At 38.7% G+C, this 12,183-nt stretch overlaps 1 protein-coding gene across 2 annotated transcripts in view; it reads right to left on the bottom strand.

Annotated features, from left to right (window-relative positions):
• KCNIP4 (potassium voltage-gated channel interacting protein 4) overlaps window positions 1–12,183 on the bottom strand; it is a 295,289-nt gene that overhangs the window by 225,169 nt on the left and 57,937 nt on the right. The window contains exon 1 of one of the 2 annotated variants that reach the window (XM_063135278.1): window positions 7,532–7,726. The exons of the other annotated variant lie outside the window; for it this stretch is intronic. Within the exon in view, the coding sequence (XP_062991348.1) occupies window positions 7,532–7,589 (58 nt within the window). The 5' untranslated portion in view covers window positions 7,590–7,726. Of the gene's footprint in view, window positions 1–7,531; window positions 7,727–12,183 lie in introns of those variants that run through there. 2 annotated transcript variants of the gene reach the window in all.

Here is a 12,183-nt window from a genome sequence, read left to right as displayed (position 1 = left end):
CTTATTACAACAGGGTTTGGAGCAGGGAATAGCATAGTCTGGAAAACTTTCAAAGCAAACTGTTAATGGATCCATCCTGTGAACCGCCCAGCAAGCTTCGGCTATTCGGCTGTATAAAAATGCAATAAATAATTTAAAAAATCACTTATTGAATATGAAGACTAGCTGAGCGTATTCTACTAATGTAATCACTACTAAACTTTTAGATGCAAAATATGATACGTAAGAGACTCAAGACAGAGAGAGAAATTAAAATAATGTTAAGATTTAAAAAATCCCTGGAATCAAATTTATTTATAATAGTTTATTTTTTTATTTTTGATGTTATATTTGAATTGATAGTGCAGGCAAACATTTCTTATAACGTATTCAATAATTTTTATTATTTATTGCAAAAAGTCCCTTGCTGTACTGAATGCTAGGTTGCTTTTTGATAATAAAAGCACTATTACAATTAAGCTTAAAATAGCATCATAAATGTTAAGTTGTAGCTTTACATGTCTTAATTAAAATGGAACATCTTTTACACGAACTCCATAATAATAAAGAAAAATAGCTCTTATCTATAGTGCCATTCAAAAAGTCTTAACTACTGTGTTTTTTAAAAGCTTCACTGAATATGGATATGAAAGCCATGTTCCTTGCCGCAGGGTTTAATATCCCTCATTTGATTGCTTTAATTAAAATGCAAATTTCGTTATAGTGCAGATGTGGAGACAAAAGCTTTGAGGAATACAGCATATTATATCTAAAGAACTATTAGCCTACATCATAACCGATGAGATTACTGCCACTGAATTGCAAAATTAACATTCATTCCTTCTGAGCTCTGCAGATATTATAAATTAAAGGAAGACTACATTACCACCTAGAGTTTTAATTTCCACAAACTTCACTTCAAAACACTTAGGAACTTACTATGAATAGAAAAACTTCTGGATTGTAGTATATTAGAGTTTCAGATTAAAGTATTGTGCCCTCTAATGGTACAACTCCCAGAGAAAAAAAATCAGCCCTCTCACGTCAGTCTATATAGCCTGCTATCCCAATTAAATAGAATTTCATTCAAAGCAGACTTGTATGATAAATGAATCCCTCCTGTGGAAACGCTAGCAAATTGTAGCAAATGCACCTTGCTTAAAAAGATGAAGCTGGAAAAGTACAAGCTTAATGCACACGCAGAATTCACTCCTGTACTTTCATTTTTGGGGGAGCCAGAAACTTGAAAGACAAGTTCACTGACGGAAAAATAGCCCAGGGCGTGATATCTGGAACATAGAACACCTGCTGTGAAAGACTTGCACTGGAGGCCAATTAATTTCCAGGCTCAATTCAAGAAGTTGGTTTTAACCTTTCAAACCCTAATTAGCTTAGGATCTGGCAAAATAACAGACTACCTGTCAGTTGTTATGAACCTCTCTGGTTATTAACATATGCAGGAGAGACCTGCTACCCACAGAAACATGTTTTGACACATGTAACAGCTTTCTCCTGTGTTGCTCCCAAACAGTGGAACACGCTCCCTAAGAACTACAATTGATCCCCACTCTTTTGGCTTTTAGAAAGGGTGTGAAGGTGCATCTTTTTAATCTACCCTTTTAAATTATGTAGTCATTTGAATATTTCACAGTTTTTTAATTTTCTTGTTTCTTATTGTTTTAAGGTTTTATTGTTTAAAATTGTTGTGCTCAACATCTAAGGTCCTCCTCTGAGTGCCTACTCCGAGGGAAGCTCGGAGGATAGCAACAAGGGAGAGGGACTTTTCGGTGGTGGCCCCCCAACTGTGGAATGATCTCCCCGATGAGGCTCGCCTGGTGCCAACATTGTTATCTTTTCGGCGCCAGGTCAAGACTTTTCTATTCTCCCAGGCATTTTAACAGCATTTAACAACGTTAAGTTTGTTTTTAATGGACCCCAGAATTGTTGTTTTTTAAATGGATACTGTTGTTTTTATATTTTAGATGGTTTTTAAATTTTGTATACTTTTTAATGTTTACCATTTTTAACTGTCGTAAACCGCCCAGAGAGCTTCAGCTGTGGGGCGGTATATAAATGTAATAAATAATAATAATAATAATTAATAATAATAATAATAATAATAATTGATGGCATTTTGGCAAATAAGATGGTATATAAATATTAATAATAAATTAATGAATATATAAATAGTACACATGGTAGGAGTCCAAGACAATTGGGTTTCTCTCTGCAATTATTACCAAAGCAACACGGGACCAGAACATGTAACAGGAGCTCACACAAGACACTCTGAGAATGTACGAATTGGGCCTATTTCATATCTTTGAGTCGGCATGAGTTACAATAATTACCGTTTCATATGACTCTGTGGGGCAGAAGTTTGACATATGTTCTAGTTAGGACAACTGGGAAGTTACAAATTCTAAATTGGGTTGCCATCTCCCTCAGCAAATGCAAGACGTTCATCACAACTAGGAATGGGTAAGTTCTCCAGGCTCTTAATGGGTTGATTAAGAAACAAGCCAAACTATCTCCCACCCTAAAAGGGGAAATAGTCCCATTAATCTTTAATCCAATCAAAATCAACCTAATACCCACCACAAACCCATGCCCTTCTACTCAATACTGATCCCCCAACCCCTCCTGTTCCCTTCAAAACTTCGTGCTCCACTACCAGCAAGCAGCCCTATGAAGAGAGAAGAGAGGGAGATATCTCCCTTACATACACACTGGTACCTGGTGCATTGCACAAGTTTTTGGAAATGTAGCTGCCTCCTGGGCTACTGAAGTGTCAGGGGCCTTACATCATAGTAAGCAGCGCACCAGGCACCAGCAAGGGTACGAAAGCAAGGCCTCCCTCTCTTCCTCATTCCCATAGCTGCTTGTCATTGATGGCTGCAACAGCCAGTTAAGTAAGGTTTAGAGGGCAGGGGATTTAGAGATTGTGTGCTGTGTGGAAATTCTTCTCTGACTTTTATTTTAAGCAGAGCTGAAGAAGAATTTGGGCTTTGTAAAGCTCACCATACATGGGACAAATATTGTGAGGCCCCAGTAGAATGAGTTCAGCAACATCTCCAATCCTATCCATGGAGATAAACAGCAGAACAGTAGCCATCTTAGTTTTGCTTCCACCATTATTTTTCTACTCAGTCTTCTCTGAGCAGAAAAGGCCACATGCTAAGACGTAGTTCTAGCAGGGAGCTTTTGCCAGACACACGTATGTGTTTTCCTACATAATGAAGCCTCTTGTCCACGACCATTTTATGGCCACTATCTTACATTTTTAAAATAAATAAATAAAGCAAAGTGCACGAGAGCATTGACATCCCAATTTATATGGGATTAAAAGGGTAGCACTGCAATAGCATGAGAGAGAACATCACATATCCCTCCCTTTCGCCACATGGTGTGAACCAAGACTTCTATGTAAGCACATGATTGTACAGTGGCCCAGCTCAAGCCATTTCTCTCTTTCTAAACACCAGAGGAAGGTCACACAAATCTGGTCTCCATACAATCAGGCATTCAAACGCCGGTCCTGGTTCATACTTCAGGCCACATGATTCGTAGAGTGCAAGGACTTCCACCATTCCTCTATCAAGTTACTGCAGAGTCACCCCCAGATGAACATTATTAACTGGGGTACAGTATTTCTGCACACCTCATAGTGGGCCTTAGCACAACAGAAGCATAGATAATTGCCACACACAACCTCAGACTACTTGTCCACTTGGCCCAATATTATTAATATATTATTAATATTATTAATATATATATGCTTATCAAATTTGCAGATGACAGAAAATTGGGTGGGATAGCTAATACCCTGGAAGACAGAAACAAACTTCAAAGTGATCTTGATAGGCTGGGGTGCTGGGCTGGAAACAACAGAATGAAATTTAATAGGGATAAATGCCAAGTTCTACATTTAGGGAATAGAAACCAAAGGCACAGTTACAAGATGGGGGATACTTGGCTCAGCAATACCACAAACGAGAAGGATCTTGGAATTGTTGTAGATCGCAAACTGAATATGAGCCAACAGTGCGATATGGCTGCAAGAAAGGCAAATGCTATTTTGGGCTGCATTAATAGAAGTATAGCTTCCAAATCACGTGAGGTACTGGTTCCTCTCTATTCGGCCCTGGTTAGGCCTCATCTAGAGTATTGCGTCCAGTTCTGGGCTCCACAATTCAAGAAGGACGCAGACAAGCTGGAGCATGTTCAAAGGAGGGCAACCAGGATGATCAGGGGTCTGGAAACAAAGCCCTATGAAGAGAGACTGAAAGAACTGAGCATGTTTAGCCTGGAGAAGAGAAGATTGAGGGGAGACATGATAGCACTCTTCAAATACTTAAAAGGTTGTCACACAGAGGAGGGCCAGGATCTCTTCTTGATCCTCCCAGAGTGCAAGACACGGAATAACGGGCTCAAGTTAAAGGAAGCCAGATTCCAGCTGGACATCAGGAAAAACTTCCTGACTGTTAGAGCAGTACGACAATGGAATCAGTTGCCCGGTGAGGTTGTGGACTCTCCCACACTAGAGGCCTTCAAGAAGCAGCTGGACAACCATCTGTCAGGGATGCTTTATGGTGGATTCCTGCATTGAGCAGGGGGTTGGACTCGATGGCCTTGTAGGCCCCTTCCAACTCTGCTATTCTATGATTCTATTTACTCTAATTGACAGAAGGTTTTAACTGGAGATGCCAGAGACTGAAGCTGGAACCTACCACATACAAAGCATGTATTTTATTTATTTATTTATTACATTTTTATACCACCCAATAGTCGAAGCTCTCTGGGAGGTTCACAAAAATTAAAACCATAATAAAACAACCAACAGGTTAAAAACACAAATGCAAAATACAGTATAAAAAGCACAACCAGGATAAAATCATGCAGCAAAAATTGATATTTGATTAAAATCCAGAGTTAGAACCGTAAAATTTAAATTTAAGTTAAAATTAAGTGTTAAAATACTGAGAGAATAAAAAGGTCTTCATCTGGCGATGAAGAGTACAGTGTAGGCGCCAGGCGGACCTCTCTGAGGAGCTCTACTACCAAGCTGCAGTTCCTCTCCTAAAAGTGCCTGAGAACTCAAATAAAAATATTAACCATACAACTACTGACTTATTCTTCAATGAAGTGATTTAATATAACTCCACAGCCAATTAAAATTCACAGTAAACTAGGAACTGAGATCTCTTGCAGAGGAATGTGTACTATATACAAGGAAAGACAACCTCACCCCACAACCCAGTCCAGAGCTTTTATTGTATGTCAACATTCCTATTACTTTCTGAAACACTTTTAACTCATTGACCGAGTTCAGAAGACACCTTCAACCATGGCTTTAACTATGGTGGTTAAGCCAGAAAGCCGGGCTGTGTTCAGAAGATACCTTAAACCGTGGCTTTAACCACGGTGAATAAGGCTTTTTTGCTACTACAATTTCCTTTAATTTGCTCACAAGCTAGATCATTCTTATGGAGAAGAAATGGTTAATACTATCTGTGGATTCATTTCTTTCCTATTGTATACTACTGTTTTAAATCTTGCTCTTGGAAACTCTAAGCTGCCAGTTTTGCATTTAATAAGATTTCCCACTCATCGTACTTTAACTCCCACACCAATATTGTGATTCTTTTAAGATAACTCAGTGTTTGCTTTGGAAATGCTCTGACCTAAATATGTGACTGGCTGGTTTGCAGAACTGTCAGTTTTATTTATTTAACCTATATATTCCACTAACATGTGTAAATGTTTGAGCATAAATTTATCATAAAGTCAAACCTTCTCTGCCTTCGCTCAAGTGATGTCTGGAGCAGACCGGAAGAAAGAATGGGGTGTGCTAAAAGAAGTTCTTCATACAATTTACATATAATGGTGAAACGCATTTCCATAAAATAAGGGAGATTTGCCATGAGGCATGGGGTGCACGGGAGGGCTCTGTTTGAGATAAATGCGTGTAAATTAACATAGATGGAGGGCCAGATTATTCTCCAAAGGACTGCTGGAACAAAAAAGTTTTAGCCTGCTTCCTAAAGCCCATCATGGAGGGAGCCAGCCTAGCTTCCCCGGGAAGAGAGGGTTATGTAGGGTGACCATATGAAAAGGAGGACAGGGCTCCTGTATCTTTAACAGTTGCATAGAAAAGGGAATTTCAGCAGGTATCATTTGTATATATGGAGAACCTGGTGAAATCCCCTCTTCTTCACAGCAGTCAAAGGTGCAAGAGCTATACTAGAGCAACTTTAACTGTTGTGATGAAGAGGAAATTTCACTTTCCTCTTCATCACAAGAAGGTTCCCCATATATACAAATGACACCTGCTGAAATTTCCTTTTCAATACAACTGTCAAAGATACAGGAGCCCTGTCCTCCTTTTCATATGGTCACCCTAGGGTTATGTAGACAAAATTCATTGTTGCTTGTTGATCAAAATATACCAAGAGTCTACGATATATCTAAATAATACAACCTTAATCTTTTTAGACATCCATTGTACTGTTATCTAGAGTACAATGGAACTTACTCTCAAGTAAAAGAGCACATTACAACTGAAATCTCATTTAACTTTTGATTTGAAAATTATAGCCTAGCGAGAAAGCAGGCTGTAAAACACAGAACACCTTCCTCAAGTTTCAGTGCCATAATCCAGCATGCAGAGTTACAATGGTGCTTATAAGGATGAGGTACAACAAATAATCTATAACAATTTTAAAATCTATACTACCCTGTTTCCTTAATTACTTGTTAAAGGCAATTTTTAAAAAATTACAGGAAAGTTCATCACACATTAAACTCTTATTTTGCAAGGTATATCTATGTCTATTGTTGTGCTCTAAACAGAGCACTGTGGATAAACCTTGTCTCAAATAATTAGAGAATGGAAGAATAAGGGGCACAAATGCAAACTCACATTGATATAATCAGTGTTTATAGTTTAAGTTGGCTAGCAGCATAGTTTAATTTGAATGAGAGATACTTTGAGGTGAAAACATTGTGCATGCCAGCTGAATGCATTAATAAAGCTGCTATTCCCAAATGTTTCATTATTATAATTAACTGTCATCAAAGGATGAGAATAGCATCAATACAGTTTATTTTGCTCTTTTAATTCATGGCATCCTAATCTGAGATACAAACATTTACCCTTATTTTCCTTTCACATGTGACCTAAACAATTAATTCAATTACAGAGTCTTTTAAATTAAGATACCTAACCTCTAGGCCGCTGCTGTGGTGTTTAAATTTAAACACTCACAAAGCATCAGGGCTTTTCACCTATCAGTGCATGGTTTTGTAAAAAGCACCATTGCGAATTTTAATCTTGTTCAAATGTTACAATTCAACGACCAAGTCCAGCTACCGTTGGGATTCCAAACAATCAAACTTCTCTAGGAACACACGCTTCAACTAACCCCATATCTAGTGAAAATTGAAACAATTGTGAAAAGTCACACCAGCAAATATCGGTTTTAAAACATTTTGTAGACAGCGCACTCTGTGCCAGTTACAAATATGCAAAAGTGGAGAGTAATCCCCCTACCTCTGCTGTAGTTCCTCTGTTTCATTAGTATGAAAAAGGTCACCATCACAGCCCCCATCTTCACAAACGTCAGCCCCAAACGAGCTGATTCCTCATGCTACACTCTGGTATTCAGGATTTCTTTGTCACAGCGTGCATTAAAAACAAACAAACTGTGGCAAACTAAATACAGGAGAATTCTACAGCTAAGTAACAGGGCTTCAGTGCCTTAACTGCTTGCATCACATCTGTTGGCAATATACATATTTCAGAGCTGTGCTCCCTGGCTTCCTAATTTTGATTCACATGCTTTGGGTGGTTCAGAGATGTGCTTCAAAGGGAGAGACGGAATGCAACACAGTGCAGCCCCATTGTCTCTGCACATCTAGGTTAATTGAGCTCTCAGTACTGCTCTAACTTCTGCATCAGTGTTTACTGCAGCATAATTTACATAATTCTGAATACAGTAGTAGATTTTACACAATATGAAGGATTTGCTGGCTACAGCGTATAATGTAATTATACATGTAATTATACAATTATATATGTAATTATACACTGTAGGCAGCTGGACAACCCTCTGTCAGGGATGCTTTAGGGTGGTTTCCTGCACTGAGCAGGGGGTCGGACTCGATGGCCTTGTAGGCCCCTTGCAACTCTACTATTTTATGATAGGGTGACCATATGACCAGATTTGTCCAGTTTTTGATGACAAATCCGGGAGGGGGAGGGGAAATCCGGATTTTCCCCCAAAGAGCAGCTCTAATGGGAATTAACAAAAATGCTTATAACTCTGTCATTTTTTAAGATAAAGACATGAAACTTGGCACGATGGTAGCTCTTAGGAAGGGCTTTAGTCATACCACATTTGAAACAGATCCATTCATCCATTGATTTTTTAGGATATTTTTAAAAATTGAGGTTTTAAAATTATTATTTTTAAAATCGTCATTTTTAAAGATAAAGAGATGAAACTTCGCACCATGATAGGATTTAGGTAGAGCTTTAGCCATACCAAATTTGAAACAGATCTGTTCATGCATTGATTTTTTGGAATTTTTTAAAATTTGAGGATTTAATTTTTTTTTTTAAAAAAAATTATTTTTAAAGATAAAGAGATGAAACTTGGCACTGTGATTGCTCTTAACAAGGACTTTAGCTATGCCAAGTTTGAAACAGATCTGTCCATCCATTGAGTTTTAGGATTTTTTTTTAAAGTTTGAGCTTTTAAAATTATTTTTTAAAAATGACATTTTTAAAACATAAAGGGCTGAAAGTTGGCACCATGATAGCTCTTAAGGAGAGATTTAGCCATGCCAGGTTTGAATCAGATCTGTTCATCCATTGTTTTTTTTAGGATTTTTTTTAAAAGTTCAAAGTTTTAAAATGATTGTGTTTTAAAACTGCTGGAGCCATATCCTTCAAACTCAGGTTGTCAAACCTCCTCTTTGGGGTTTTGCATATTGAGCAGTTTCAGCCCTTGGCATTAAGGGGATCTCCAGTCTTTAGGTAAACTGCCACAACATCCACCCTAATGTTAGAGTAGAGAAACTTGTGACAATTATACACAAGCTTTTTTAAAAAATTGAAATTTTAAAAAGCCAGCCATTCGGCCGGCCAGTAACAAACCCTATTAACAACAACAGCAGCTTGCAATGAGTGACGATACAGTCAGAAAAGATATTTGAGGGAAGGGGAGACTGTATCACACAAAGCATAGCAAAAGCTTCAAAGTACAGCAAAACCTACAAAAGTAGGGGTGAGTGAAGTTAATTTCAGATACATTGAATCTCTCACTTGTTCTTTATTTCAGTGATTTTAACATTAAGATGTTATGTAGAACAGATTTGTCTTAAATGTGTGCTGTAAAATCAGACATGTGACCAAGGCTATGTTCGGGTGGGCACGCCCCCTTGGTGCTGGACACGCCCCCTTGGGGCCAGCCATGTTGTCCTCCTTTTTGGTTTCCAAAATATGGTCACCCTATTCTATGATTCTATAATAAGAGCTAAGATAGGGTGACCATATGACCGGATTTGCCTGGATTTGTCCAGGTTTTTGGTGACAAATCCAGGAGAGGGAGAGGAAATTCGGATTTTCCCAATCTTCCCCAGCCAAAGAGCAGATCTAATGGGAATTAACAAAAATGCTTATAACTCTGTCATTTTTAAAGATAAAGTCATGAAACTTGGCATGATGGTAGCTCTTAGGTAGGGCTTTAGTCATACCAAATTTGAAACAGATCCGTTCATCCATTGATTTTTAAGGATTTTTTTAAAATTGAGGTTTTTAAATTATTATTTTTAAAATCGTCATTTTTAAAGATAAAGAGATGAAACTTCGCACCATGATAGGTTTTAGGTAGAGATTTAGCCACACCAAATTTGAAACAGATCTGCTCATCCATTGATTTTTAAGATTTTTTTTTTAAAAAAATTGAGGTTTTATTTTATTTATTTATTTATTTATTACATTTTTATACCGCCCAATAGCCGAAGCTCTCTGGGCGGTTCACAAAAATTAAAACCACAGTAAAACACCCAACAGGTTAAAACACAATTACGAAATACAGTATAAAAAGCGCAACCAGGATAAAACCACACAGCAAAGTTGATATAAGATTTAGAATTATTATTTTTAAAGCCGTCATTTTTAAAAATAAAGAGCTGAAAGTTGGCACCATGATAGCTTTTAGGTAGAGCTTTAGCCATATCAAATTTGAAACAGATCCGTTTATCCATTGATTTTAAGGAATTTTTTAAAATTTGAGGATTTAAAAGTATTTTTTTTTAAAAAATGTTATTTTTAAAGATAAAGAGATGAAACTTAGCACCATGATTGCTCTAAACAAGGACTTTAGCTATGCCAAGTTTGAAACAGATCTGTTCATCCGTTGAGTTTTAGAATTTTTTTTAAAGTTTGAGGTTTTAAAATTATTTTTTAAAAATGACATTTTTACAGATAAAGGGCTGAAAGTTGGCACCATGATAGCTCTTGAGGAGAGATTTAGCCATGCCAAGTTTGAATCAGATCTGTTCATCCTTTTTTTTAAAAGGATTTTTTTAGAAGTTCAAAATTTTAAAATTATTGTTTTTTAAACTGCTGGAGCCATATCCTTCAAACTCAGGTTGTCAAACCTCCTCTTTGGGGTGTTGCACATTGAACAGTTTCAGCCCTTGGCATTAAGGGGATCTCCAGTCTTTAGTTAAGAAGTCCTGGGCAAGCAGGGCACCTTTCCTATTGCAGATTTGGTGTGCAGTCGGGTACCTGGAGCTCAGCAGAGGCAAGGCATCCACAAATCAAAATGTGGGAAAGGAGAGGTCAGTCAAAGCCACCCACAGAGCAAAACAGAATGGGCCAGAGGCCTTTTTCTCAAATTTCCACATCATGAGCGATGAAGGGTCATCTTTAGAGAAAAACTCTCACGACCAACAGTAGGGTGCCAGTCGAGAAAGAGGCTCTCTTCTTTGTGGATGCCCTGTTGCTGTGAATGTTGGAACCTGGCATATCATTGCTTTGCTTCGCTACCACTTCCCTTCCACTTCCCTTTGTACATTTGTGAGCTAGGCTCTGACTGCACTGCTGGGATGCAATGCAGAACATTTGAAGTGCATACCAGAGAAAAATAGATAGATTTGTGGCTTTGGCTGGCTGGCATATCTCTTAGAGACAGAGTTAGACTGAAGCCACAACTCAGAGATGGCTGTAGCTGAACCTGAGAGGCTGCTGTACCACACAGAGCCTTTTTAAGAGTGTCTCAGAGTCCAGTTTTAGTGCAGGCAGAGGCGGCTGGCAGTGGAGTTTTTTTTAAAAAACAAGAGTCACTGGATGCAACCAAGCTATAAGCTGTTGCCCTACCCCCAGCCACAGGGTACAAGTGCACAGCCTGGCTGGACGGTTGGGAGACTTTGGCAGAGAGAGAAGGGGGGTGGGGGATTATTTGAGGCTGGAAATGTTGACAGGCTGGCATAAGGCAGAGAGAGGTTGAAGGCAACCCAGATGCACCTGTAGCTTGGCCCTGAGGCTGGCTTGCCACGCAGAGTGTTTTAAGAGTACATCAAAGTTGTGCAGGAGGAATGGAGGTGGAGGTGGCTGGTGGCAGAGGTTTTTAAAGTATTGGGCAAAAGGCAGGAGATGATGATGATGATGATGATGATGATGTAAGAATCAGCAGACATGATCAAGCAATAACCTGCAATAAGCAATATCCCAAGCCACAAGTGTGCAGCCTAGCTGGACCATTGGGAGACTTTGGGGTGGGGGGGAGAGAGAGAGAGATTGTTTGAGGCTGGAGGCTTTGGTTTGTCTGCAATGACTTAGAGTGAGAGACAACAGAGGCTGCACAGACAACCCAGAGACATCTATTGTAACTTAGCCCCATGGTGCTGGCATGAAACGCAGGGCATTGGGAAGAGGGTCTCAGAGTCGCATGTTTGTGCAGGAAGTAGACAGGAGTTCAAAGTCTGGATGTGTGTAGTGGTGCCAAAACACAAGCCTTGAGAAGCTAATGTATATAAGTGAGAAGTGTGAATGGGCAAAGTAGTGTTCACTGCCACAACACCCACCCTAATGTTAGAGTAGAGAAACTTGCAACAATTATACACAAGCTTTTTTAAAAAATTGAAATTAAAAAAGCCAGCCATCCTGCTGGCCAGTAGCAAACCCTGTTAACA

Source organism: Elgaria multicarinata, chromosome 10 (assembly GCF_023053635.1).
Source record: "Elgaria multicarinata webbii isolate HBS135686 ecotype San Diego chromosome 10, rElgMul1.1.pri, whole genome shotgun sequence".
Classification (NCBI taxonomy): Eukaryota; Metazoa; Chordata; class Lepidosauria; order Squamata; family Anguidae; genus Elgaria; species Elgaria multicarinata.
This window is presented reverse-complemented; position numbering and strand designations above follow the sequence as displayed.